At 48.6% G+C, this 26,760-nt stretch overlaps 1 protein-coding gene across 8 annotated transcripts in view; it reads left to right on the top strand.

Annotated features, from left to right (window-relative positions):
• Nol4l (nucleolar protein 4-like) overlaps positions 1-26,760 on the top strand; it is a 122,779-nt gene that overhangs the window by 53,493 nt on the left and 42,526 nt on the right. For all 8 annotated transcript variants that reach the window (XR_001783139.2, NM_001134300.2, XM_011239629.1 and 5 more), the window contains one exon: positions 5,950-6,059. Coding sequence is in view for 6 of the 8 variants with exons in the window: in NM_001134300.2 (NP_001127772.1) it covers positions 5,950-6,059 (110 nt within the window). In the remaining 2 variants the exon portion in view is untranslated. The remainder of the gene's footprint in view (positions 1-5,949; positions 6,060-26,760) is intronic.

The raw sequence follows: 26,760 nt of genomic DNA, 5'->3' as shown, positions 1-26,760 counted from the left end.
CTAATGCTGATTCTGTTGTTGAGAGTAGGCTCCTAGGCTTGGCTGTATGAGTGTGGGTCTCAGCTCTGTGCACGGAGTAAGTAGGGTCCCTACTCCAAGGACTGATAAGGCTTGAGAGGTCATCCCTGAGCTTAGCCCAGGGCTCTAATATGGGAGAGTGACCCTAAGGGATGCTTGTCACTGTTACTCGTGGCCTGGCCCCAAGGCCAAGATAATCCTTGGCCTGCAAATGGGCCTGGGGGCCCTTTTCTCTGCTTATGCCCCAAACTGCAAGTCTGGACCCTGGTGCTGGCTGCCTGGATCCTGCCCACCTAAGTATGCTGGTCCCCTCCTATTTCTGCCCTAATTGTTTCCATTGCAACCGGAGGAGTCAGGCACAACAAAACTGCTGCCTGAAGAGGCAAGACTGCTCTGGGGGACTATAGCCTTCTGGCTTTCCTGCTGTTTCCTATGGTGGGGAAGGTGTTCCTCCCCAAAGGCTGCAAAGTCCTCAGGTTGGGGACTTATGTGCAGGCAGCCTAACTGCATTGCGCTTCCTCTCTCCACTGGCTGCCTCCACCTTAGGAGGGTCCTTCCCATCCTCAGCTCAAGAAAGGAGGAGAAGGGGGGAGGGTGTTGCTCACAACCCAGAACTGAATAGAATATAAACCAGCCTGAGGACTGTTTTGAGCCTCTCTCCTGGTGCTTATCTTGACAGGAAAGAGGACAGGTGCCTGCCTATCCTCAGTCCCAGGCAGCTGACCTTCCCACTGCAGAGAGGAAATCAGAGCACAACCCATGGAAAAGTGGGCCCCAGGCCAGGGGGACCTGTGTATCCCACAGCAGGCTAGGGAACCTCTCTGAGAATCCCCTGCTCATAATCGCTATGAGCTGTCAGTCCTGGCATACAGCCAAGGAAACCAAGACCTGAAGAGGTGCTGGGTGAAATCACTCACCCAGTTTCCCTCTCCAACTCCCAAGAGAGGGAAGCAGAACCGCCTTTCTCAGCAGAGTGGGAAGAATGTCTTCCTCACAGGGCTGTGTGATGCAGATATAGAAAAGGAGCCCATTGTGCAGGGCCCTGGAGCTCTGTGGATACCTTGGGAACATGGGCCCATTGTTAGGTTATGATGCTCAGGCCCAGATAGCTTCCCCTTTTCCCTAGACTCTGAGCCAGAGGTTGCAAAGGTAAAGTCAGAAGTGCCCAACCCCCACCCTGAGCACACTAGCCGGGGCCCATCCACATGCTAGATTTAAAAGGGAAAGATTGGCTTCTAGATTGTCATAGAGAACGCCTGCCTGCTCCATGGTCTGAGGCATCAGCCCCCAAATCCTTGTCAGCTTTGTCCTTGGCAGGAGCCCAAGGTCAAATTCTACCCATAGTGCTTCCTTGGGCTGCACCACTGCCTGCTAGCCCTTTCTTCCCTGTGGCCAGAGGGCCTGTTATTCCTGTCCCAGGAAGGTAGGGAGGGAGGGGGAGAGGGGACAGGATGGAGTCTCCTCTGGGGCTGCTGGGAGACTGCCTTGCTTCCTGGCCTCATGCTGGAAAGAAAAGGAGGAAGCAGAGTGGCCCCAGTGAGCAGCTTGTCCCCAGCAGAGTGTGAGGCCCAGCAGCCCCCAACTCCCCACTCTATACAAGGAACATAAACAGAGCAAGCTGCAGCGAGTCTGGAAGACAGTCCTTGGATTCCAGGGCCTCTACACCACAACCTCTCCTACCAATTCCAGTGGGAACTGATGCTCAGACCAGCCTGACTTCCTGGGCAGAGGAAGCTCTGAGGGTACATTCCTGCCTTCTCTCTGTGACAACACACTATGATATGGTTGCAAACTGTGAGCCGCAAACTGTGAGCCACAGACACACAGGTTGTGCTTGTGCTCCTCTGGAACAGTTAAACCATCAAGTCAGACTAGTGAGCAGTTCCCAGGACCAAGCTTGTGGAGCCCTCCTTCCTGTGCTTTCCAGACACATTACTGTCCATTGCTGGCTTCTTCTGTCTTGCCTTGTTGGCTGGCCTTTAGTCTCCCTGTTAACAGACTCACTGACTGACAGTGGGAGATGCATAGCCTTTCTGTGTGGTGGTGTCCTGTCTGCACCCATTTCCTGGGTCTGTGGGTCTGTATGGAGACCTTAGGAAGTGCTGTTTTCTTGCCTGAGAAATCCTTTGTACTCTTAGAAAAGCTTTCTTGAACTACTCCAAAGCCCTCTTGGCTCTAATGGACTCCCATACAGCCCATTCCCCCCTGCTCACCCTCCTTGTCTCACAGCCTCTTCTTCCCCTTCATGCAGTGAGCAGTAAATGTGAGTGAGGAGAGATTCCGATACGGAAAAGACACCCGTTCTGTGCAGGCCCTCTGGAGCGTGCCCGTCCACTGACTGCCTTTCTTCAGCCTAGGCTTGAAGTGCCCGTTTTGTTTCCTAGTCTGAACTCTACAAGGCTGGCTGGTCTTACAGCTTCTCTGCCCCTCATCCTCTAGTACCCAACCAGTATCTGGGAACTTCTGTCATCTCTGGACTGAGGAGTTCTCTAGATAAAGGTTGTGAGAATGAGCAGGCACCTGGAGAATGTGGCATCTGTGTTGATTGATGGTACCTTTGGTTCTCACTGAGGAGGCTAAGCTTGACCTGGCCTGTCTTATCTTAGGCAGAGCCCAAGTTATTGAACCTTTCCCAAGCCCCAAAGAATCAGGCTGAGCACGTGGGCTGGTTTCCATTTTTCTTGGAAAGGAGGTATTAAAAGGTATTAAAACATTACTGGGTGGCCCTTTCTCAGCCTCTCTTCGTAGCAGCCTGCTGGATCACTTAGCCTCCATGTTGATGATAGCTCTTAACTCTCCTCTCACCATAGTAACAGTGCCCAATGCAGCAGTGGCATTAGGCTGTTTTCAGTGGCCTGGGCATGACCACCACATGTGTTGGCACAGAGGACCTCACTGTCCAAACAACCCAGGCAATCCCCCTTTTCACATTTACACTCTGCTTTAACTTGCCTGGCATGGCATCCTCCCCACACTGGGGCACCATTGGTTTGCATCTGCTGTTGTTCCACTCACCATATCCAGAGATTAAGGGGTTCCTCCAGCTCTTCTGCCATCCTCCTCACTGTGGTAAGCCAGTTCTGACCTCCCATACCATCTCTGTGGCCCCCTTTCTCCCTGGACATATGCCCTGCCTAGGTTGGCACTGCTGCCCCAACAGGGTGTTCACTCTGGTCTGCCCACCAGCACAGGTGTTCCCCGATAGCTTTGTTTGCCTGCTTCCCTGCCACAGGCATCTTGTCACCCTCTTTCAGCTCTCCTGGCTCTTCTGAGGCCCCAGAAGCATCTTCAGATTTGCAGAGATGCTGGGGAGCACAGACCAGGGAAGACCCTTTTTCTGCTCCAGATCACCATCCTAGACACTGTTCTTTTGGGGTTTTCCTCCTAAGCCAAACTGTTATCGGCTTTATTAGTGCTTTTTGATAACCATCCCTGGCATTCAGGTATGATGTAAGTTAAGTTACATCAGGTCATCTGCCCTGTGTGGACGGCCAAGAGCAGAGATCCCCTGTATGAGCAGGGCCATTGGGGGGTGGGTGGCCCTTTGCAGCCTCCATATTGTTTAGCAACTTCATGCCAGATAACCTTACCCTTTAAGAAAATTAAAGTGAATTCATACTTCTTGGCCAGAAACATCAGGATTTGGAGACAGGAACATGGCTTCTGTCTAACTGCACCTCAGTGTCCCTGGAACACTGAGGACCTAATATGTTGCTTCCAACCCTGTCAGTCTTTGTGGAATGAGGCCTAAAAGCTCCCTGGGGTTAAAGAAGTCAAGTCTAGGTTGATGGTGGTCTATTGAAGAAAAGGGGGAACAAGAGCCAGCTCCATTTTCTAACAGGCTAGGCCCATGTGCACAGGATTCCCTACTCCACCCAGAAAAGATAGAAAATAAGGAGCAGCCCTCCCCACCATCAGCACAGCATGCACGCGCATTCAGTGCAATATCAGGGATTTGAACTCAGTGTGAAGTGAAATCTGGGCAGTGTAGCAGTAGGCTAGTGGCAGGCACTAATAATGCTGCACTCAGGTTTGGTTTGGTTTTTTAAGTGGACTAGCATGGATTCGATAGCTACCATTTTGAGTCAGAATCACAGTATGGACTTAGACTCATAGAGGACCAGAAAACATTTCCAACATTTAGTTATAATTTATTTGTATGTAAGTAAGTAAGACTTGAGAGCCTTAGAAGGAAAAGAGTAATAAGCCTCTTCCCTCTCACCTGTTTTAGGGTCCGCTGCCCTTGAAGTGTATGTTTCCATAAGTTATCCAAGTCCATTAAAATATATTTATCACCACATTAAAGGGCATACAGAAGTCTTGGGCTCAGTCTGGTCTAGGACCAGTCTCCTCCAGGCTGTTCCTGCCCAGGCCACGCAGCAGGGCCCCCTCTTGGGGTGACTCTGCCCCCACTCCGTGTTTTTGAGGCTTTTTCTCCTCTTCCCATTCAAGTCAAAGAGGAATTGTTTTACTAATGTCCACGGAACCATCTCAGACTCCTTGTGTTCACACCTCTAGACATTCACACGAGTGTCTGTCTGTCCTGCGGCCTCCTCATGTGGCACAGTGTTGGGTGCAGGGTCCTCCTTGGTTTGGGTGCTGGCTCTAGAGGGGCAAGTGGAGAAAATGACCTGTGCACCTTGGCCCTGTCACTGTCTCTTCTGCAGCAGTGTCTGGGCTGTGGTGGTGACAGAGGTGGGCAGGCTTTGCACAGCGGCAGTTGCTCTTGCTTTACCCAGCTCAGATCCTAACCCTTTGGTGAATGAAAAATGGAGATCCTGAGGCCTCTGTAGACAGGAGAAGCCCAGAGAAGCCAGCCAGGACATTGGCCTGGGCACCCTGGGCAGGGATTCAAAGGTCATCTTTTCTTTCTGACCCATAAATCCCATCTCTTAGAATAGTTCTGTGATGGAAAAGACCAGCATACAGACTAGTACCTATTGCCAGAGATGCTCCCTGAACTGTTGTCTACCCTAGCCTATATACCCAACCAACCATACGGACACGGCTTAGGCAAATTGGGGAAAAGACTCATAGCAACATGTTTAGGGAAAAAATACTTCTAGTGCTCAGGAGGCTGAAGCAGGAAGATCGTGAGTTCAAGGTCAGCCTGGGCTATATACAAAGCAACACCCTGTCTCAAATAACTTAATTAAAAGAAATGCATTTTTGAGAAGAAAGTGAACTATAATTCTCTGTGTACATTATGATATCAAGTATGCAAAGAAAAGTCACAAGGAAAAACAAACAGAAGCATATGCCAGGCTGCTTGGTGCAATTACGCTTTTAAATTTTCTTCTTCACATCTTTCTGCACACTTCAGATTTTCTACAAAAAGAGCACACATAGCTTTGATCCTCGGGACAGCAGAGCAATAAGCAGGAGGAAAAAAATCCTCCTCTGCATGCAATTATGGAAGCACCAGGATTTGGGAGGGTGGAGGGTACTGAAGGCCTGGCTCAGATCTGTGAGCCATCTGGTCTCGGAGAGTGCTCTGGTGAGGGGACACCGTGGGGCTGAGGCTGGAGTGGGACAGGCAGAGGCAGGTGTTTACCAGCAAGAGCCAACTCTGGCCAGAGTTGGAAACTTAATGCCTTCAGGGTCCTGGCAGGTGGCCTGAGTGAGCAAAGCTGTGCCCTGGCAAAACACACATGTCCTGCCTGTAAGAAGTGGCAGCTACAGGGCCACATGGTTGTCACAGGAATCCTGTGTGACAGACCTTTCATTTCTTTTGAAACAGCCAAGTCTCACTTTTTTTTTAAAAACTGGCACCTAACTGGCAAGCATTTTCAACACTGTGTGCTGCACAGCACACAGGTGGACAGGTGGACAGCGAGTGGCCGCTAGCCCTCTCCTTGACGGAGGCAGCCTCTCACCCCACCCTCATTCCATGCAGGGACTGAAAGGGGTTTTCTTTTGTTTTTGCTGCAGAGAATGAGCCTCCATCCCCTCTGGTGTCTGGCATTATTGATTACAACATGCCCCTCACCTCTACCTACTTGAAGCAGATGAAGCTGCGAGTGATGAACTCTCAGGAGCAGGTAAGGTGCCTGCTCTCTCCCTCAGAGGCCAGGAGGCTGACCTTGCCTGGTTGTGGCTGAGACTTTCCAGGGCTTGGGGCCCACAGCAGCCTGGATAAACACGAGCAAATAAAAAGACAGTTCTGTGGTCATCTGGTCCCACAGCTAGCAGAGAAGGTGGGAGCATGCTCACCCTGTGAGTGTCTTCTGAACCGTGGAGGCTCAGCCTTGCCGGGCTCTCTCAAGGACCTGCTAGGGACAAATGCTTCAGAGCCACAGACCTTAACTCTCAGGGTCTCCCCACTGTTACACCACTGGTTGCTTGCCAGTGGCCTCTGTCATTCTTGGGTCCCAGGAAGATGGGCCTTGGAGGTTAGACTGGGCTAGATAAGGCCTTGGAGCTCCCTGGTTGTCCAAGACTCCTAGATGAGGTTTGCCAAGGGCTGTCAGGCACCATGAAAACAAGCTCTGAAAACTCCCCACACATTCCACTTGCTGACCTCCCACAAAGCAAAGCCTGTCTCTGAAAGAGAACCTGGGTGAGCACTGTCCTCTCCCTCTGCTGCAACCGAAACCAGGGCGCTCCTTCCTTCCTTCATCTCAAGTGCAGCCCCCACCTATGCTTACATCAAGTCCCCAAGGCTTTAACTAAGGGAAGGGGCACTTGCTTCCACATGGAATCCAGGTCAGAACTCTTGGTTTCTGCTGTCTTGCATCGCAAGCCTCCTTGACAGTGTGAACATGTGGGGGTGGGGGAAGGCTTGTGGCTGGGCCTGGATGTGGAGGCGGTGAGTCTGTGCTAGAGCTGGGCCTGTGCTACCTACAGTGAGCATTCAGGCTGCCCCACCCCCACCCCAATCCTGTTTCTTGAGGCTAAAGGAAGGAAGCCAGCTTTTTTTGCAGGGGGGTGGGGGGCATCTCTCACTTCCATGTTTTCCCTCTCATCCAACAGTGACTGTCCTAGGATGGTTGCTGTTGATGGCAGTGTGCTGGGGTGGGGGTGGGGGCACTGCATGGTTTCTGCTGTGGGGTAGTAGTCTCAGGGTGCCATTGTTAGTGCTTAGGAAATCTCATTCCCACTGTGCAGTTCTCTGGTGACTACTGAAGAGGAGGAGGAATTGTGCCCTTTGTTTTCCTATAACCATCCACAGTGTCACTGCTCACATAAACCACACAGACAGCTGAGAGCAGTGCCACATGGCCTTTTCTCTCCTGGGACAGGCAGCTGGATCTGGGTCACTGCCGGGGCCAACGTGGTCAGTGTGGTGTGCAGATGTGGCCTCTCCTCTGTAAATCCTGTCAGGTTTTGTTTGCTTTTAAAATCTTAACTGTAGTTTCTCTTGTATTGGTAGAAGGTGGTGGTGAGAGGGATTAACAAAGGTGAGGCTTTTTCTGTGAGCTGGGCTCTAGTGCCTAGCAGGTAGCTATAGCTATTGAGGAAGTGACAACTGGACACAGTGGTGCTATTGAGAAGGTTTTGGGATATGGGTACTTGGTGTCCATTGGAGGGTCTGTGGCAGGCAGGGAAGGCTTGCCGCAGGAAAGAAGGCCACCATTTATGCTAGATATGAAAAGAAAGAAAATTTCCATACCATAGGGGGAAACCTATGCAAAGGCCCCCTGGTCAGGGAAGGACAGAGTCTGTACAAGTCCCTAACAGAGGCTGCACACTGGACCAGAATGTGGGAGGGAAAGGGTCAACTCTCAGCCACTCAACGAACGCTAGGCAAGTATCTGGCAAGACAAAGCTCATGGACTGATTGTCCTGGCCAGACTCAAGCTACTCCCACAACAAGACTGCGGGAGTCATTGTCTCCAAGTGCTCAGCAAGTCTGGGAGTGCAGAGACTCAGAGTAACCAGCTTCCCCTGTCTGTGGGGAGTGGGGGAGAGGGCAGGCCCTACTTGGGCACTGGCAGGTGAAGCAATGTCAATGTCCCATCTTTCTTTGAGCCTCCCACCCACCTGTCAATCTCCAGCTCCCTATGATCAGCAAGGAGCTGCAAAGCCTTGGTCTCCATTGCCCTGCTTTAAGGCTGGCACAACGGAAAAAAACAAGCATCACTGCTGTGGATTGTTTAATCTACAGCAGCAAAGAAGGGGCCAAGGATCAGAGTCCTTGATGCCCCTTCTTGAGTTGAAACTAAAAATCCATATCCTTGCATTAGTAGCCTGTTCCTCACACACTGGAGGTAGACAGGGTCCTCCTTAGGACAAGTGGAGGACTATTTGGCCTGAGTTCTGCCTGTCCCATCCCACGTCCCTTGCAAGACCACTCTGACCACAGAGGCCACAACTGGCACCTGTAGTATTTGCAAGCTGCTAGTGTGAGTTATGAGGAAGGCAAAAACAGTCTCCAGGCACTGGGGCAGGATAGATAATGTCAGTGTAATCACAGCCCTGGAGGACCAACAGCTCAATCAGACCTTTTGGGGATTTCTAACATTTGCACTCCAGGAGACACCAGGGAGGCAGGGCATATGCAACATGTACACCCTCACCTTGTTCTGGCAGACAGTGAGAGGGAGCAGGGTTTTCTTGCAGCTGGCCAGTGTTTGATCCAAGTTAATATGCTGGGCACTTAGTCCTTCTCTATAAAGATACTAGGAAATATGGACACCTGGCACCTGGTAACCCTACCCCTCAACATACACACACAAAAGAAAACTCCAATGGTAATAGTAACACAAAGGAAGGAGATTCTTCTTGAGGTCTGATTCAGTGCAGCAAATATTGTTGTTAAGTTTCCTCATTTCACAAGATGGTCTGGGTTAAGTGGCATTCTCTACAGGGACCTCCTCAAAGAGAATTACTCCTGGAGCTGTCATCAGAGTGGCTACAAGGAGCTGAAAAATTGGGATATAGTGTCAGAAGAGGTTTTATTTTTCTGCCAGGTGAGGTGGCCCATGCCTTTAATCTTGGCACTTGGAAGGTAGAGGCAGAAAGATCTCAAGTTCAAAGCTAGCTGAGTTCAAAACCACAAATTCTCACAAACTCCTCTAGAGATGCAGAATTGAAGCCACGCTGGTTGTACAGTTGATAAACTTATCTTCTTAGAGGAATCAGGGTATGGAGATGTGGCAAGCCATGAGGGAACAGCTGAGAGCCTTCCACAAGAAGGTTGCATCCTAGACAGGGTGCAGGCTGAGTCAGAACAGAGTGACCTGTCAGTTTCCAAGTCCCCTCCAGAGTGTGCTCAAGGCAGAGTCACCCACTTACTGCCTTTTGCCTTCTCTTGTTTTTTCATTCTTTTGTAATTAAATATCACAGAGACTGTTTAAAAAAGAAAAAAACAAACAAAAACAAAAGAGAAAGAGAGAGAGAGAGAGAGAAAGAAAGAAAGAAAAAAGGAAAAACCCAACAAGACAAAACACACAAAAGCCTGAGGACAGTGACAAAGATTCCCAACAATCTCACCCAGCCCTTTCCACTTCTACCCATTCCAGAAGCACCTTGCTGGCTTTGCATCCTACCCTCCAACCCCCTACCCCATGCCTCATCCCACAGTTCCCACCCCACCCCCACCTCATTCCCCCACCCCACAGCTCCCACACCAACCCCACCCCCAACCCATGACCCACTCCCCACCTCTCACAGCAACCCCACCCCCACCCCATGCCCCAACATCCACCTCCCATGCCATGCCACGCCTCCCTTTTTTTTTTTTACTTTTCTGCTGCTGATTCTTTTTCTGGAAGGTGAAGTTTCCGGGTGAAGTTTCCAGGTATCACTTGTACATTCTGTCATCTACTCATTTGCATATTCACACATATATTATCCAACCCTCCATTCATCTGTCCTTTGTTGTTCTGTGATCTAGGCACTGGTAAAGATGCTAAGGAGGTGGCCTGGCCTGTGCCTGCGTGGTACCACAGCTCTGTGAAAGATAAGGGGAACTCAAGGCAATTAATTGTGTGGGCCTGCAGAGAGATCTCAGCAGTGAGTGCTAGTGGGTCCTCAACACAGAGGGACTGTCAACTGGTGCCTGCTCTGTGTCCAGTGTGTCCGGTTGATCCTTTGTACAAAGAACTTGCATATCACTCTCGTGCTACACATTTGATGGTCAGGCTTAAAATCACAGTCACCACTTGGGAGGCAGAGGCAGGCAGATTTTTGAGTTCCAGGACAGCCTGGTCTACAAAGTGAGTTCCAGGTCAGCCAGGGCTATCCAGAGAAACCCTGTCTTGAAAAACCAAAAAAAAAAAAAAAAAAAAAAAAAAAAAAAAAAAAAATCACAGTCACTAGGGCTGGAGAGATGGCTCAATGCTTAAGAGTACTGGCTGCTTTTCCAGAGGTCCTGAGTTCAATTCTCAGCAACCACATGGTGGCTCATAACCATCTGTAATGGGATCCAATGCCCTCTTCTAATGGGTCTGAGGACAGTGATGTTGTAAAACAAATAAACAATTAAAAAAAAAAAAAGACCACAGTAACTAAAATAATTAAAAACCCATGTCCTTCCCATCCCCAAGCCTGTTTGAGGCGCACTGCCTAGATAGAGGTGTTTGGGTGGAAAGCAGAGAGAAAGTGCTGTGAACATCCCACAGTTCCCACCCCACCCCCACCCCATTCCCCCACCCCACAGCTCCCACACCAACCCCACCCCCAACCCATGACCCACTCCCCACCTCTCACAGCAATCCCACCCCCACCCCATGCCCCAACATCCACCTCCCATGCCATGCCACGCCTCCCTTTTTTTTTTACTTTTCTGCTGCTGATTCTTCTTCTGGAAGGTGAAGTTTCCAGGTATCACTTGTACATTCTGTGGAACTGGGGTCAGGGAAGCTGAGAGAGAGAGCCTGCCTTAAGATGAGAAAGTAGGAAACAGGAAGGGGAACCTAGTGAGGGTGCAGGGACCCATGGACACCATGTCTGCCTTGTGACTCCATGTGCCTCAGTGGCCCCTGTGCCTGTGACTCCTGTGCCTCAGTGGTCCCTGTTGTCCTCAGTGGCCCCTGTTGTCCCCATTGCTCTTGAGGTACGTGTCTAAAGGGAGATCCTACCATATAAGTCACACATGGAAGCAGGGCCACCCTGCCTCCTTCCCTGTGCTAGCTTCATTTCCTGGAAGCTCCACTGCCCCCCAAATGTTCTGTCCAGAGGTAAAAACGGTCTACAACCTGCCTTTCCTCCCTCAGTGTTGATGTCTCAAAGGTTTTACTGTTCTCATGGCAGTGAGAAGTGGTGCAGTTTGAACTACTTCCTGTTCAGTCACCTGTGCCAGAGGATTTTCTGAGTCTTCTTCACCTGGAACCTGTAGACCCACTTGGGGTCTTCAGATGGTTTTCCCTCCTTCCCTGCAAAGCAAACAGTGGGCAGTGTTCTCAGTCAGGACAGAGCACCACCCCCACTTCAACCTGGGTTTAAGTTTTCAGTAGATCCACCACCTAGAAGCTGTGCGGCCCAGCCAAGGCATTCTACTTCTCTGTCCTCCAGTTACTTGAAGGTCAAAGGAACATACTTAGATCATCATTTTTTAAGACATTTAAAATTGTGTGTCTGTGTGTGGGCACGTGCACATGTGTGCTGGTGTCTGGGAGGCCAAAGATATAGAACCCCTTGGAGTTGGAGTTGTGAGTGGATGTGAGCCACCAGCTGGGAACTTGAGTCCTTTGCAAGAGCTTGTTCTGGACTACTGAGCTCTCTTTAGCTCATCCTTTTTATTTAAATTTCTTTGCCTATTTTATGTGTGTATATGGGGAGTGTGGCGTGCTACCGCAGAAGTGTGGAGGTCATAGGACACTTGCAGAGCATGGTTCTCTGCTTTCACCATGTAGCTCCTTGGATTGAGCTGAGACTGTCAGACTTGGCAGTGGCTACCCTTCTCTGCTGAATCATCTCACTGCCCCCACTTTTAAGGGGGTCAAGTGATGGAAGACACAGCAGGCACTGGGCTGGGCACATTAGGAGCACTTTATAAAGCTATTGATTTCTTATTTGTAGTGCTGGGGATGGAACATAGAGACTCACACATGCTAAGCAAGATCTTTATCACTGAGCCATCTCCCCCATCCCACCTCCACACCCCTCAGCTACCACATTCACTTCAAAAGGAAACAAAAACTATCTTAAGAGCTGGGCTGTAGCTCAGATAGCACTCTAATGGAGTGTTTTCCCAGCAAGCACGAAGCCCTGGGCTCAGTCCTCAGTGCCATAATAACCTGTGCCTGCAGTCCCAGCTCTAGGAAAGAGTCTCTGACACTCAGGATCATCAACAGATGTATAGTAAATTTGAGGCCAGTTGGTCCTTTGCTAGAAGAGCCCAAGAAAATGGAGAGCAAAGCTAACAAAAGCTAACAAAAAAGGGGGAAAGCATAGGCTTTGGCATATACATGTTACATTTAAACTATTTTTAAGTGTGTTAAGTGGCCTCAACTTCATCAAATCACATTGATAAACAACCATTACAGTCATCTATTCTCCTCACAGGTGTGTGTGTGTGTGTGTGTGTGTGTGTGTGTGTGTGTGTGAGAGAGAGAGAGAGAGAGAGAGAGAGAGAGAGAGAGAGAGAGAAGAGAAGAGACAGAGACAGAGACAGAGACAGAGACAGAGACAGATGGGAGGTATTGTGGGGGCAGAAGCCTGTGGATAACCTCAGACGTCATTCTTCAGGTGTCCCACCACCACCACCACCTTTTTAAAGACAGGGTCTCTCATTGGCCTGAACTAGCCAAGTAAGCTAGGCTGGCTAACCAGAGTGCCCACCCTACATCTGCATCCCTGCTACTGCAGTTGTAAACACGCACCACACCACCACATCCAACTTCTTAGGATGGGCTGTGGCAAGCCCTTCACTGCCTGAGCCATCTCCCCAGCCCTGAGCCAGAGTGTTTTCATCACTTCTAACAAAGCCCTGTGCTCATAAAGGAGACACGCAGTGTCTCTCCAGCTCTGGAAAAATCCTTGTTCTACTCTCTGTTTTTATGATTTTTGTCTCCTGCAGGTCCAGCATAGGTGACTTGCTTGTACTGCCTTGCCTGGCTGCTTTGGCTTATTATCATGTCTTCAAGTCAAAGGCTATATCAGAACTTCATCCTTTGACAGCTGAGAAAATCTCGTTGTATGGGACTGTTACTTCCTTCATCCATCCATCCATGGATGGATATTTGAGCTGCTGGTACTGTTCAGTACATCACTCATTTAAAATTTATTTATTATTAAACTCTCTCTGTGTGTGTGTGTGTGTGTGTGTGTGCCCGCCTGCATGTTTGTATGTGCACCATATATAGCTAGTGCCCACAAGAGGGCATCAGATCCTCAGAAAGTAGAGTTAGATGCTAGCGTCAAATCCAGGTCTGCTGCAGGAGCAGCAAGTGCTCTTAACTGCTAAGCTCTCTCTCCAGCCACACAAACACATCACTTTTTAGTTATCCTTTGAAGCAGGGAGGCATTAAAAAGCAAGACAGTGTCCCTTTTCTCTGAACCCTTCTTCCTCTTTTGTCTCATAAATTTTTTCAACCTCCTCTTTGATCAGGATAACCAAAGAAAATAGCAGACCCAAAGGTCCTGGGTCACAGTGAGTTAAACTGTGCCTGACTCCTAGGTGTTGCTCTGGGTAGAGAGGGTTAGAAGCCTGAAGACTTCTCCTTTTGTCTCCACAGGTCAGGCCACATGAGCATTTGGGAGGATTAGCAGAATGGGAAAGTGTTCATGTCTCCTGCTACAGCTCATTGTGTGTGCATTTGGGTGGTCTTTATATTAAGATTTACTTATTTTATGGCATGAGTGTCTGTCTACTTGTGTGTCTGTGTACCCCATGTGCATGCAGTACCTATAGAGACCAGAAGAGGATGTCAGATCTAGAACTGGAGTTAAGGATGGTTGTGAGCTCCTATGTGGGTGCTGGGAGCTAAGCCATCTCTCAGAGGTGTGGGTTTGTCTCCTTACAGAGCAATTAAAATTAGAACTTCTAAGTCAGTAGAAAAAAGAAAAGAAACAGAGGTTGTTGCTCAGCCTACCCAAGAGTGGGTCAGTGCAGGAATGAGAAGAGATACAGTAACCAGAAAGCATGAAGACCATTGCTGGAGCTGGTGCTGTGTAAAGGGAGTGTCCTGGTGCCCACAAGGCCTTGGGCTGAGTACTTAGTACCCCCGTAAATTACCACCAACTCTAATAGGAACAGGATCAAACACCAGTGAATCACAGTGCGGTGTATGTGTGCCTAACTTCCAGCACAGAGGCAAGGCTCAGATGGCCTTTTTTAAAATAGAAAAATCCAACCACTTGGTATTTACATGATGTATTTATTAATGGTACAGACAGGGAATGAGAACTAGAGCAAGTGTGGGTGTTGCTGTTATGCTCAGGAAACAAACATTAATGGTTGGAAGGTGCCATGTGCCAGGGTTGAAGGCAACCTTCCTGGGGATGATGAGAGTCCTTCTCCTTTGAGAGCCCCTGGCTTGGAAGAATGCTGTAAGGCATCATCTTTGTGCTATGGCACACAGTCTGGCTTTGCCTTCCTTAGTCTCTGACCACATTTGGTTTTTATCATTAATGCCTTAAAATGCCAGCATCTGCATCTGAGCAGTATAGATGGGCCTGACAGTATCTGTGGCTATGTGGCACCTTGGCCAGGCCACTCTCTGTAAGAGTTAGGCCTAGCTTTTCCTCTTAGCCCCATGCTTCCATAAATAAGACTCAGATTCAAAATATATTTACAGAAAACTTGGCCATGTAACTAGACTCTTCTCTGACTAGGCCAAACTGAAAATAACCCATTTACTCTAACCTGCATTCTGCTGGTTGCCTATGCTCAGGTAAGATGGATCTGTTTCCTCACATCTTCCTGGATGAATATTTCTGTGCCAAGTTCTATTCCAGAATTCTTTCTGCCTCACTGCTGTCCCAGCTTCTATTCTCCCCTTCCCTATAGGCCAGGGATTTTTTTAATTGACAGGTGATGCAGCCATACAGTACACAAGATATTCTCTCTACAACTCTCACTTTCTTCCCTGGGCTCATTTGTGCTAGGGTGGGGGGCATGGACTTTACCCCCAGACTTGATGTTCCTGCTGGCCCCATCCCTGGTCTCCTAAAAAGAGACTTCTATGGCTTCTGTCACATGAAGCCCAGGGGGCTCAGCTTGCTGCCTTGGGAGGCCCAGAACACCAATCTCCTGCCTCTGTAAATCTCTGGCTCTGGGGGAGGGGTTGAGCTGCAGCAAGAGAAACAAAAAGCAACTGAAATACTGTCCTTGGTTGAGGCTGCTGCTTGGGTTTCTCCAGGCTAGTGTGCTCCTTAGAACATTATGGGGGATGTGCTGACAGGGTCTGCCTGTGACCCCAGGGCAGCTTGCCCTCACAAGTGCCCTCTCCCTCTGGGGGGGGGGCTTTTATCTTTTCTTTGTTTTTGTTTATTTGTATTCATTTCTACTTTTATCAGGAGGAATTTTTTTGTTTTAAGTCATAGAAAGCAGTGGATCCTGCCCCAGCCTGCTCACTTCAGCTTCTGTGATTGCACTTGCTTTCTTTGGATCTCCCCAGAGTTGCCCACTGTCTTTTCCTCATCCTTGGCTCTGTATCTTTTGATTTTTCCAGTGCTGAGTGCATTTGTCATTTTTATTTTTATGGATTCAGATTCACTTTCTTTTTCTTCTTTCTTTTTTCCTTCTCCCTTCCTTCCTCTTTCCTTCCTCCCTTCCTTCCCCTGCTTCTTGTCTACATTTGAGTCTCAAAAAAGTCAATCATACCAGCCCTGCGTTTCCTTTGAGTACTTTCATGTTTCCATTCTTGTGATTAGATTATGCTTAAGAAGAGTTTTAGATTTACAGAAAAATTGAGATGAGAGGATTCCCACATTCCCCTCCACCCAGCTAGCAGTTTCAATGGTTAGCAACATGTTACAGTGGCGGTACCTCAGGAGCAGACATTGATACACTGTTAACTGAAGTCAGTGGCTATTTGAGGACTCCCTGAGTCCTCACCACTTGCTTCTGTCCAGGATACATTGTTATACTGAACTGTCAGGTGTGTTAGGGCTCCCTGGGCTGTGGCACTATTCTGGATTTTCCTGGCTTGTGGTGGCCTTGACAGTTGTGTTGAGTGCTGGTCATGTGCTTTGTGGGATTTTGGATTTTCTCTGTCTTTCTCAATATAAACGCTAATGTTTATGATCATTCCAAGGAAGAACACAGACACAGCACGAGGCTCTCATCACATCACAGACAGCTTCTGATTGTCAACATGATGATGCTGGCCTTGATTGCATCTAGCTGAAGCAGCGTCTACTGGGTCTCTTCCCTAGGGTTGCCCTGTATATTCTTGAGGAGGGACAATGAAGGGGCTGCACCAGCCATGGCTTCCCATCAGCGTGCTTTTCTATCCTTTCCTTATCTCTTCTCTGTATGGCCACTGGGCCACTTACTTCTTACGCTGCGCACAGTGCTCCTCCATTTTGTTAGTCTACTTCTCTTCAGTTTGGGCCAAGAGAATACTTTCTATGCAGCCTTTCCATGAGTTCCTGTCTGGGTCTGCTTTCTGTGGTTGGGTTGGGTTGGACTCTGGCTTGATTTTTGGTTTGTCACGACTCCCTGAGACTGCAACACACCAACTCATCTTGTCTTTCCTGCCCCAGCTCCAGAGCCAGCCATTTTTTTCCAGGGAGCCTGCTTCCTTTCTTGGAGAGTCATACTAAAAATAAATTTGAGGTAATAAGTGTGCTTGCTGTTGGAGTGGCCTCTTTTAGACCCCCTAGGTGGACAGAGACAAACATGTTTTAAGTTTCACTTAAAAATTTTTATTGCATTATTTCTTTTATGTGTGCATGTGTATAAAGGTATATTTATACAATAGTGTATGTGGAGATCATGTGACTGCTTTTGGGGGCCTGCCAGTTTTCTCCTTCCATGGTGGGTTCTCAAATCCACCACCAAGCTATTTCACAGACCCTTGTTTTCATTTTTAAATACTAGATCTTCATCCATTTAGAGCTTACCCTAATAAATTGTAATGTATAAACCCCACTAAACCCTTTTGTCTCAACATCTTGATTTAAATAACCTACTTAGGAACTGAGGGTTTAGCTCAGTTATAGAACATTTGCTTAGCACATATGAGGTCCTGGGTTCTATCCCCAGCACACAAGATGATGAGGAGGAGGAAGAGGGGGAGGAGGAGGGGGAGGGGGAAGAGGAGGAGGAGGAGGAGGGACCTGTTTTCCCCAGAGCCGTAAGACCACCTTTATACATTACCAGATTTTGTCCAGTTGGATTTCATTTGTGTTCAGTCCACTGGCCTTTGCCTCTTCCTACTCTATCCTCTATTAAGTATTAAGGCTTTATAATTCTCATAAGAATTGATACTCTCTTGTTTGCTTTCCTTTTCAACATTTTATTAAACTAAAAAAAAAAGTGATTTGTAGGGAAAGAATGCTTTTTCAGTGTATCTTCTCCTTGTTGTTTGGAAGCCCACCTGACTTGACCACATGACAGTTAAGTGATATGCTTGGCTAGCAGTCCTGAGTGTGGTGGGCTTAGCTTGTGCACAGCTCATCTGTGACTGTGGGGAGGCCAGGATGGAGGCCCGGAGCTTCTAGCTGGGTCCCATAAATGAAGGGAAACTGTCTTCCCAGAGCTCTGCTATGAACTGGCCTGTTAGTGAACAAGCAGGCTTACTTAACAACTGCTGGGTCTGGGGGTTGCAAACAGGCCAGCTAGTGTTCCCGCCAACCTGAAGACAGGATGAGCTTGGCACAGCTGGCATTTTTCTTTTCTTTATGTGTATGAGTGTTTGCCTGCATGTGTATGTATAGCACCATGTATGTGCAGTGCCTTCAGCGCCAGAAGAGGGTATTGGATCTCCAGAACTGGAATTGCAGATGTTTGTGAGTGGTCGTGTGCTAGGAACTGAGTTTAGGTCGTCTGTAGGAACGGAAAACACTCCTACCCACTGAGCCAGCCCCACTGTTGGCATTCTTAACCTCAAGAGGAGGTAGCTTCTCAGAGCAAGACGGAGGAAAGGGTGGGGAGCTCACTGTGGAATAATTGGTTTGCTTAAGAGTTATCATTTTCCTGGTTAATATACTATGGGATATCTATATGTGTTTTTAGAAATTTGTTATGACTTCTAAATACCCTAAGAGAATGACTGTGCTTTTACTGGGACAGCTCGGGTTCACTGAGGCCTGGCCACTGATCCCCTGCAGTGTCCCTGGAGCTGTGTGGGAAAGAAATAGAGAACAACCACATCCCCTTCCTTCCATGGGCTTGATATCCTGGGCCCAAAAGGGCTGCTGTTTCTGGCAGCTTCTCAAGTCCCTGTCTCTGTCCAGGCCTTGAGGATTCCAAGGAGAGCCTTTTAACTTCATTAACCAGGAAAAATGTCTGCAGTGCCTGTAATTTGCTAGTACAGGCACCATGACTGTGTGGGCCATGAACAGCAGTCCTGAGTGCGGGCTTAGCTTGTGCACAGCTCATCTGTGTCTGTGAGGAAGCCAGGAAGGAGGCCCAGAGTTGCTAGCTGGGCCCCATAAAGGAAGGGAAGCTCTGTCTTCTCAGAGCTTTGCTGTGAACTGGCCTGTAAGGCAGCTGAGTAGCTCAGCCCAGCTCTGTCCCTAAGGACAAGAGTGGCCCAGCAGGAAAGGAGGCGTCTTTCCTGGGCTGGGCCAGGAAGGAGCAGCTCAGATGGTCCAGATGGTCACTGAACTGAAAGTCGACCTTGTGACCTGCCACTGAGACCCAATGGGAATTTGTGATCTTGTGCCTTGGGCCTGAGATTTACTTTATTGCACACTGTTTTTGTGCCCTTGTCCTGGTGGGAGTAAACTCTTCACCCCATTTTTGGGGTATCTTTCCCTTCTACTGCTAGTAAGATCTATGGCGCATCAGGGCTTTTCAGGCCCCAACTGGCTTTTGTCAGCCTTTCTTGAAGGCAAGACCTTCCTGCTAAGGAACCTAAATGCAGGCACTGAACCCGGTGGCTGTGGCTCTCAGGCAGACCTGTCACCTCAGCAAAGAGGAGCTCACAAGGCTGTCTCCATGCCATGAGCGGCAGCCTAGGGCTTTGTAACCAGACCTGGAGGATGCAGGAGGGGTTCAGTCGCCTCAGCAGCTGATGTCTGGAGATCAATTAGAGATAATGGCTCTGTGTGGACCTGGAGAGGCCGTGGCCAAGCTTTTTCCTGGTTGTAACTGTGTTTACCTCATTAACAGACTCACTCTCTTTTGAGGTTGGATTTGTGCTGGCTGCTTTGTTTAATGAAGAGGAACCAGTGTAGACCCTCAGCAGGCTGGTAGCTCTGCCACCCCCATTCAGATGGAGAGAAAAGCCCTCAAACACACACACACACACACACACACACACACACACACACACGCACCGTGATTCTGCTGCTGTTGTATGTGCTTCTGAGGATTTCTCTTCCTTGATTAACTCAGAAGTCATTTGTTGTAATAAGTGCTGGAAGCTGCTGGCACCAGGACTCTGGCAGTGAAGGGTGTACAGAACCTGTACATCCTGGGTACACACAGGCTTTGGAGATGAGAAATACATCAGGAAGAAAAAACAAGAAAAAAACAAAACTACAACCAGCCAACCAACCAAAAACCAGGAAAAAGAGAGGTGTTTGAGGCAGAGAGTCAAATGGATAAGACTGTATGCGTCTGAGAATGAAATGTGTAGCCCTGGCTGTCCTGGAACTCACTTTGTAGACCAGGCTGGCCTCGAACTCAGAAATCCGCCTGCCTCTGCCTCTGCCTCTGCCTCCCAAGTGCTGGGATTAAAGGCGTGTGCCACCATGCCCGGCGAATGAAAACTCTTGAGGAGACCCAAGTCCTGATTGATGAGAATCAGTCAGTCTTCTGGACTTTCTTGCAGTCAGTGGGTACAAAGGCTCTGGGGTAGGACTGTGGGGGGTGAGGGGTAGGATGGAGAGAGTGAGGAGCAGAGGAACAGCCTGCAAAGGTAACTTCTTACAGGGCTTGCCACCTGGGAGCAAAGTTTACTGCGTGCCACTTGCTGTGAGCAGAGCAGGACTTGACCTGATGGAAGCAAGTGAGAGTAATCACTTACTGGCCCCAGTTCTGAGCATGGCTGCCTCACTTTCTAGTCTGTGGCAGTAGGGTCCCTGTTCTTTTATCAGCAGCAGTGCTGGGCTGGGTCTCAGCACTTAGCAGAGCCTGGTTTTCACTGTGGAGTCCCTTTATAAGGGAAACAGGGTGAAGGGGTCCAGAGCTATTGTTGGCTGCCATCAGACAGGAGTGTCAAGTCTAAATGAAGCCCAGAGCCCACCTCCAACCCTCGTCTCCACCATTTCCCCCACACTCCTGGCTGTTCCCTAATAGCAGGACCTGGAGAACCTTAAGGATGTAGTTACCACAACCCCCACCCCTACCCCAAGAGCATAAGTAACCAACCTCACAGACTTCAGCAGCCTGAGGTCATTTAAAATGACTATGAGGTTAAGACCTTCCTGTTAAGGCACCTAAATGCAGGTGTTGAACACCGTGGCTGTGGCTCTCACAGTCTTGTCCCAGGGCTAGAACCTTGCCAGAGGCTTGCTGTTGTCCTTCCCACTGTATCTGCAAGTCAAGGGACTGTACATTTGTCTCTCCACCCCCACAATACAAGACAAGCCAGGGGTGCCTGGCCCTGGATACTATCTTTCTCACAGGAGTCTACACTCTGTAGAGAAGGGACATGGGAACTGGCTTCCTGGCTGCCTGGTCCATCCCCAGACAGAAGCCCCGTATCTCAGTATCTTAGTTAGGAATTCTAACAGCCTGTGTGGCAAAGTGTGAGGTTCTTTCATTGCTGAAGTGAGAGGGCTGCAGGTCCAGCTCTGTGGTCTGCAGTCTGGGTTGGTGTCAGTGGTTGGTGACCGTGCTGCTCAGCTCTTCCCTGGGCTTTGACCACCTTATCCCATCCAAGGTGAGAGGCAGACAGGTAGTGCAAAGCTGGTTCAGCAAAACAGAAGTTTCCCCAGAAGTGTGCCAAGTCATGTTCTGCCTCTTCAGGACAAACTCTAGGTATGTTGCTGCTTCTCTAAGCAGAGGGAGGCTGAGAGAGAGACAACTTTGACTCTTTATCCTGTATAACTGGGGAAAAGTGTACAGGTCCGAGGTAAGCTAGATTCTGCAGTAGGACCTGCCATGGCTTCACCTGAACTTGACATTGCCTTTGGGGCAGGAGAAAAGAGGGAAAGGAAATGGGGCATCCAGACACAAGGAGAGAGCAGGAACACCGGAAGTTAGTTGCTTAGTGCAGGAAAACTAAGACTTCATTGCAGAGCACTAAGTAACCTGCATGAAATCAAGTCAGCACAAGGGCATCCATCCCCACGTCCTGACTCTGCTGTTTCCCAAGGCGGGGACGAAGCAAAGCAAGGGAAACAAGTCAGCAGGGCAGAGTCGGCCTGAGGCCGGCAGGGCTGCTGATAACCTATCGTGGGCTACACAGCTGGGGGCTTGATTTTGTTGGACTGTGACTGTCATCAGTGACTGGCAACTCATAACTTTGCCACTAGTCTTCACTCAGCATCCTACTGGTGTTTTGGTTCAGGAGTCCTACTTTAGCAGGGCATGCCAAGCATCCTAGAGACCTAAACCTTGATCCAAACCCCAAAATGCTCCTTGCTTCCAGCCCTGTGACTGTTTTCACCCAAGGCCTCTGCCCACCAGCTAGCCTCTTCACTGTCTCCAGCCTTCCTGTGATAACAACACATATGCAAATGAGCACAGAGTAAGCAGCTCGTGTGCTCTCACACACACTTCCCACCTCCTATAAGCAATGTCTGGACCAAGGAGTAACATTGTCTATACCACAAAGACCCTGTGTCCCTCCAAGTCACTACCACAAGCAAAGGTGACCACTAGCCTGACTTTTAATAGCACAGATTGGATTTTGCCTGTTGCAGGCGACTGAAGCACGTGCTCCGGCCCGCAGGCTCGAGAGCATAGTGAGCATGGACAGCACCAGAAGTTGTTCCTCTCAGTAGGCTCCTGTCATTCTCCTTCCTGGCTATGGTGACAGAAGTCTGGAACTTTCTGATGGGGACAACTAGGAAAGGCCCTGCTAGGAGCACTCTAGGGTCATATTGACTTTGTTTTGTTTTAGAGACAGGGCCTCACTATGTATCCCTTCCTTCTCCCCGCCTCCTGAGCATTTCGAGGGAAGGTCCGGCACCATGCCCAGCTAGGGCCATCTGTTCATACAACTCACCAAAGTGAAGGTCTGTGAAGGGAGGGGGGCTTGGCCTCATGATGGAGCCTCTCCCAAGGAGCCGTGAGAGGAGGGAGAAGCCTGGGGCTCCACTCACATATCAGAATCCCAGCGTTGGGGAATGAGGTTCGGACTCTGCTGTCAGAGTCCCTGAGCTTGCAGTCTGAGAGAGAAAGAGGCGCAATGCAGAAAACTGTCAGTTCCACATCATATGACAACACTGACAGGAACCTGCCTCTGGACAGACTGTTAGTCACCTTGGCACTCTTGAGTTCAGCAGGGGCCAGGCTTGGGGACAGTGGGCAGGGTTTGTTGACTGTCTGCATCTCCCTACCTAGCAACCCCTCCCCACCCTGTATATCTGTCAGTTCAGCTTACATGTCACCTCAGCAGAGGCCTACTGGACTTGCCACTTCCTTCCCTGCAGCCCCTTGACTGTCACGCTCAGATAGGACGACACACCTTCTATGAACAGCATCTGATAAAAAAAAAAACCACGGGGCTGGTGAGATGGCTCAGTGGGTAAGAGCACCGGACTGCTCTTCCGAAGGTCAGGAGTTCAAATCCCAGCAACCACATGGTGGCTCACAACCATCCGTAACAAGATCTGACTCCCTCTTCTGGAGTGTCTGAAGACAGCTACAGTGTACTTACATATAATCAATAAATAAATCTTAAAAAAAAAAAAAAAAAAAAACCACATGGTTATCTGCCTGTCTCCCTTCCTGCTGGCCTGCAGGTACCCAGAGACAGACCTCTCTGTATCACTTCCTTCCATGTTAACTGCATTGGCCATGGTACCTGGCACAGGTTAGGGGCTCTGTACATGTTTGTAGAAGGAGCATATACTTGAAAACACACAAGAACAGAGGCATGGAGGGTTGCTCATGGATGAAGAGAAGATGGTGACTCTGTCACCACAGAGCTCCCAGAAATGACCTGAAGATTAGGCAAAGAGCTGTGCAAGACCTTAAACAGAACAGGAGAGGGAAGCTATAGAAGGTTTCAGAGTAGGAGTGTGACATGATGAGAGGGTTTTAAAGCAAGGCAGTTGGGGGTTGGAGGCAAGGCTGTGCTTTAGAGCACTTGCTGTTCTTATAGAGGACCTGGGTTTAATTCTCAGAAACCACTCAGTGGCTCACAACCACCCGTAACTCCAGTTCTTAGGGATTCACCCTCTTCTGGCCTTCTTCAGTCACATACATGCAGGCAAAATACTCATACACATTAAACAAACAAACAAACAAGGCACTCTTGGAAAGGAGAGTAATGGAAGAGTCAGTGACCTGTGATCATGGCTGTGGGGAGCACACGTCTCCCCAAGTCAGGCTTCCTCGCTGACTGGACTGCTGTCCCTAGACTTCAGCAAGGAGCCCAAGCCAGCTCAGAGGTTGCAGCCAGCTAAACTGGATGCTAGGAGAATAAATGAATGAACTGAGCCACTCCTCTACCTGTTCTACCCAGAGTTGTGAAAATGGAGACACTGCCCACCTCAGACTTGTCACCAGTTGAAAGAAGAGACACCTTTCAGGAGCCTCTGCCCACCCTTGAGGAGCCTCTGCCCTTCTTTGTCCATGCGGGTGCTGGACCCAGCACGTCTCCACATTTACTCCCCACTATGATGCAGATGGAGAGTTTATAGGGTTGAGGTGTATGCCGGTCTCATCTGATATTAATAGATCCCTTTTAAAATATTTATTATTTTATGTGTATGTGTAAGAGCTTGTGTGAATGTTCATACCATGTATGTGGCTGGTGCCTGAGGAGGCAAGAAGGAGGACAGGACTTGGGTTTCAAGGTGATTGTGAACAGCCATGTGCGTACTGAGAATCATCCCTGTGTCCTCTGTAAGAACAGGACCAGTGAACTGTCTCTCCAGTGACTTAACAGATATCTTAGAGCAGTGAGGCACATAAAGGCAGATGACTAGGACAGAAAGATATCATTTCCAACCAATGAATAATGGTGAGATACTTGTTTATTTAGTGGGACTGAAGATCATATCATGGGCCTCATGCAATTAGACAAGCACTCTGCCCGAGCACTGTCTTTCAACTCTTAGCATGAGCAATTTAAGAAAGATAGTATTAGTTAAATATGGTAGTTCAGGCCTGTAATTCCAGCATTTGAAAGGCTGAAGCATAAGATAGCTATAAACCCGGCGTGGTGGCGCACGCCTTTAATCCCAGCACTTGGGAGGCAGAGGCAGGCGGATTTCTGAGTTCGAGGCCAGCCTGGTCTACAAAGTGAGTTCCAGGACAGCCAGAGCTATACAGAGAAACCCTGACTCAAAAAACCAAAAAAAAAAAAAAACAAAAAAACCAAACCAAAACAAAAAAAGATAGCTATAAATTTCAGGCCAGCCTGGCCTATATAGTATGGCCCCCATCAAAAGTAAAAAAAAAAAAAATAAAGAAAAAATAATCTAAAATAGTAGTTTTACTAAAGGGCTGGGACTTCACAAGGTACTAGATCTGGTCCTTAACAGAAGAGGAGAAAGAGAGAGACAAAAGACAGTGAAGGAAGGCCCATGGTAATCTAGTGGTCAGCAGGGTGAGACAGGAGGATCAAAAGTTCAAGGCCAGCCTCACTATATGGTGAGTCTCTGGGGAGGTAGTAGGTGGGTGAATATGAACCAGACCCTTGAGAAAACCATTAGACCACTTAGAAAGTGTGGGGTGAGCTTTTATAGCTCAATTAAGTACATGCATAAGTGGTGACACACACCTTTAATACACTTGGGAGGCAGAGGCAGGAGGATCTCTGAGTTTGAGGTCAGCCTGGTTTAGACAGGGAGTTCCAGGACAGCTAGGGCTACACAAAGAAACCCTGTCTCAAAACAAAACAAACAACAAACAACAAAAAAGGGCACCCCCCCCACACACACACACAACTAAAAGCCTAGGTAGGCATGGTAGCACTATGATCTCAGCACTCAGGAAGTAAAGGCAGGAAGATACAAAGTTTAGAGTTATCCTTACAACTAAATAGTGAGTTCAAGGTCAGCCTGAAATATGAGACCCTATCTCAAAAAATAAAATAAAATAAAACAAAATAGTAGACTGAAACTGAACCTCTGTTTGAATAATTGTGTAGAGATAAATTTAAAAAGGAGACTTGCCGGGCGTGGTGGCACATGCCTTTAATCCCAGCACTCAGGAGGCAGAGGCAGAAGGATTTCTGAGTTCAAGGCCAGCCTGGTCTACAGAGTGAGTTCCAGGACAGCCAGGGCTATACAGAGAAACCCTATCTCGAAAAACCAGGAAAAAAAAAAAAAAAAGGGCTGGTGAGATGGCTCAGCTGGTAAGAGCATTGACTGCTCTTCCAAAGGTCCTGAGTTCAAATCCCAGCAACCACATGGTGGCTCACAACCACCCATAATAAGATCTGATGCCCCCTTCTGGTGTGTCTGAAGTCAGCTACAGTGTACTTATGTATAATAATAAATAAATCTTTCAAAAAAAAAAAAAGGAAAAAAAGGAGGAGACTTAATGTTACATAGACATAGATGTTCCAAAAGAGAGAATTCAGATGTATTATAACAAAACCACTGAATATATAGCAATAAAAACCTTCACCTCCAAAGCTGTGAAGAGAAAACCCAGCTAACCCTGATGATATGATTGTACATTTTCCTTATGTCAAAACAACAAACACAAAAACAATTACCAAAAATTAAAAGGCAGCAGAAGGAAAGGCACAACACTCCAGCGCGCACACGCACACACACACACACACACACACACACACACACACACACACACACACACATATACACACTCACATGCCCCCCCCCCCCCCGGGTGTATTCACAGAGGCGTCCTCTATTGCTCTCTGCCTCTCTCTCTCTCTCTCCCCTTGAGGCTGGCAGGGTGTCTCCCTCACCCTGGAGCTTGCTGAGTTTTGGATAGACTAGTGTCTCCAGCTCCTCCCTGCCAGCTCTGAGTTACAGGCAGGCATGCACAGCCAGTCCAGCTTGTTACTTGGATTCTGGAAATACAAACTCAAGTCCCCAGGCCTGCATGAGTACTTGTTTTAGGGTTTCTATTGCTGTAACGAAACACCAAACACCGTGACCAGAAGCAATTTGGGAAGGAAAGGGTTTATTCTGCTTATACTACCAGGTGACAGACCATCACTGCAGGAAGTCAGGGCAAGAACTCATACAGGACAGGAGCCTGGAGGCAATCATAGATGCAGAAGCCAAGAGGAAGCGAGGAGGTGAGGAGGCATGCTACTTAAAGGCTTGCTCAGCCTGCTTTCTTTTCTACTTTTTTCTGTTTTCTTTGTTTGTTGGTTTTCTGAGACGAGGTTTCTGTTGTGTAGCCCTGGCCATCCTGGAACTTGCTAGCCTGGAACTCAGATTAGCCTGCCTATGCCTCCCAGAGTACTGGGATTAAAGGCCTATACCACCAACTAAGCCTGCTTTCTTATAGAACCTAGGACTACTAGCCCAGAGGTGTCTCTACCCACCATGAGCTAGGCCCTCTCCCATCAATCACTAATTTAAAAAATGCCCACAGCTTGCCTAAAGCCTGAGGGGTTTTATGTTGTTGTTGGTTTA

This window comes from Mus musculus, chromosome 2, assembly GCF_000001635.26.
Source record: "Mus musculus strain C57BL/6J chromosome 2, GRCm38.p6 C57BL/6J".
NCBI classification, from domain to species: Eukaryota; Metazoa; Chordata; class Mammalia; order Rodentia; family Muridae; genus Mus; species Mus musculus.
Note: the sequence above shows the minus strand (reverse complement) of the source record. Positions and strands in the feature narration are given on the sequence as shown.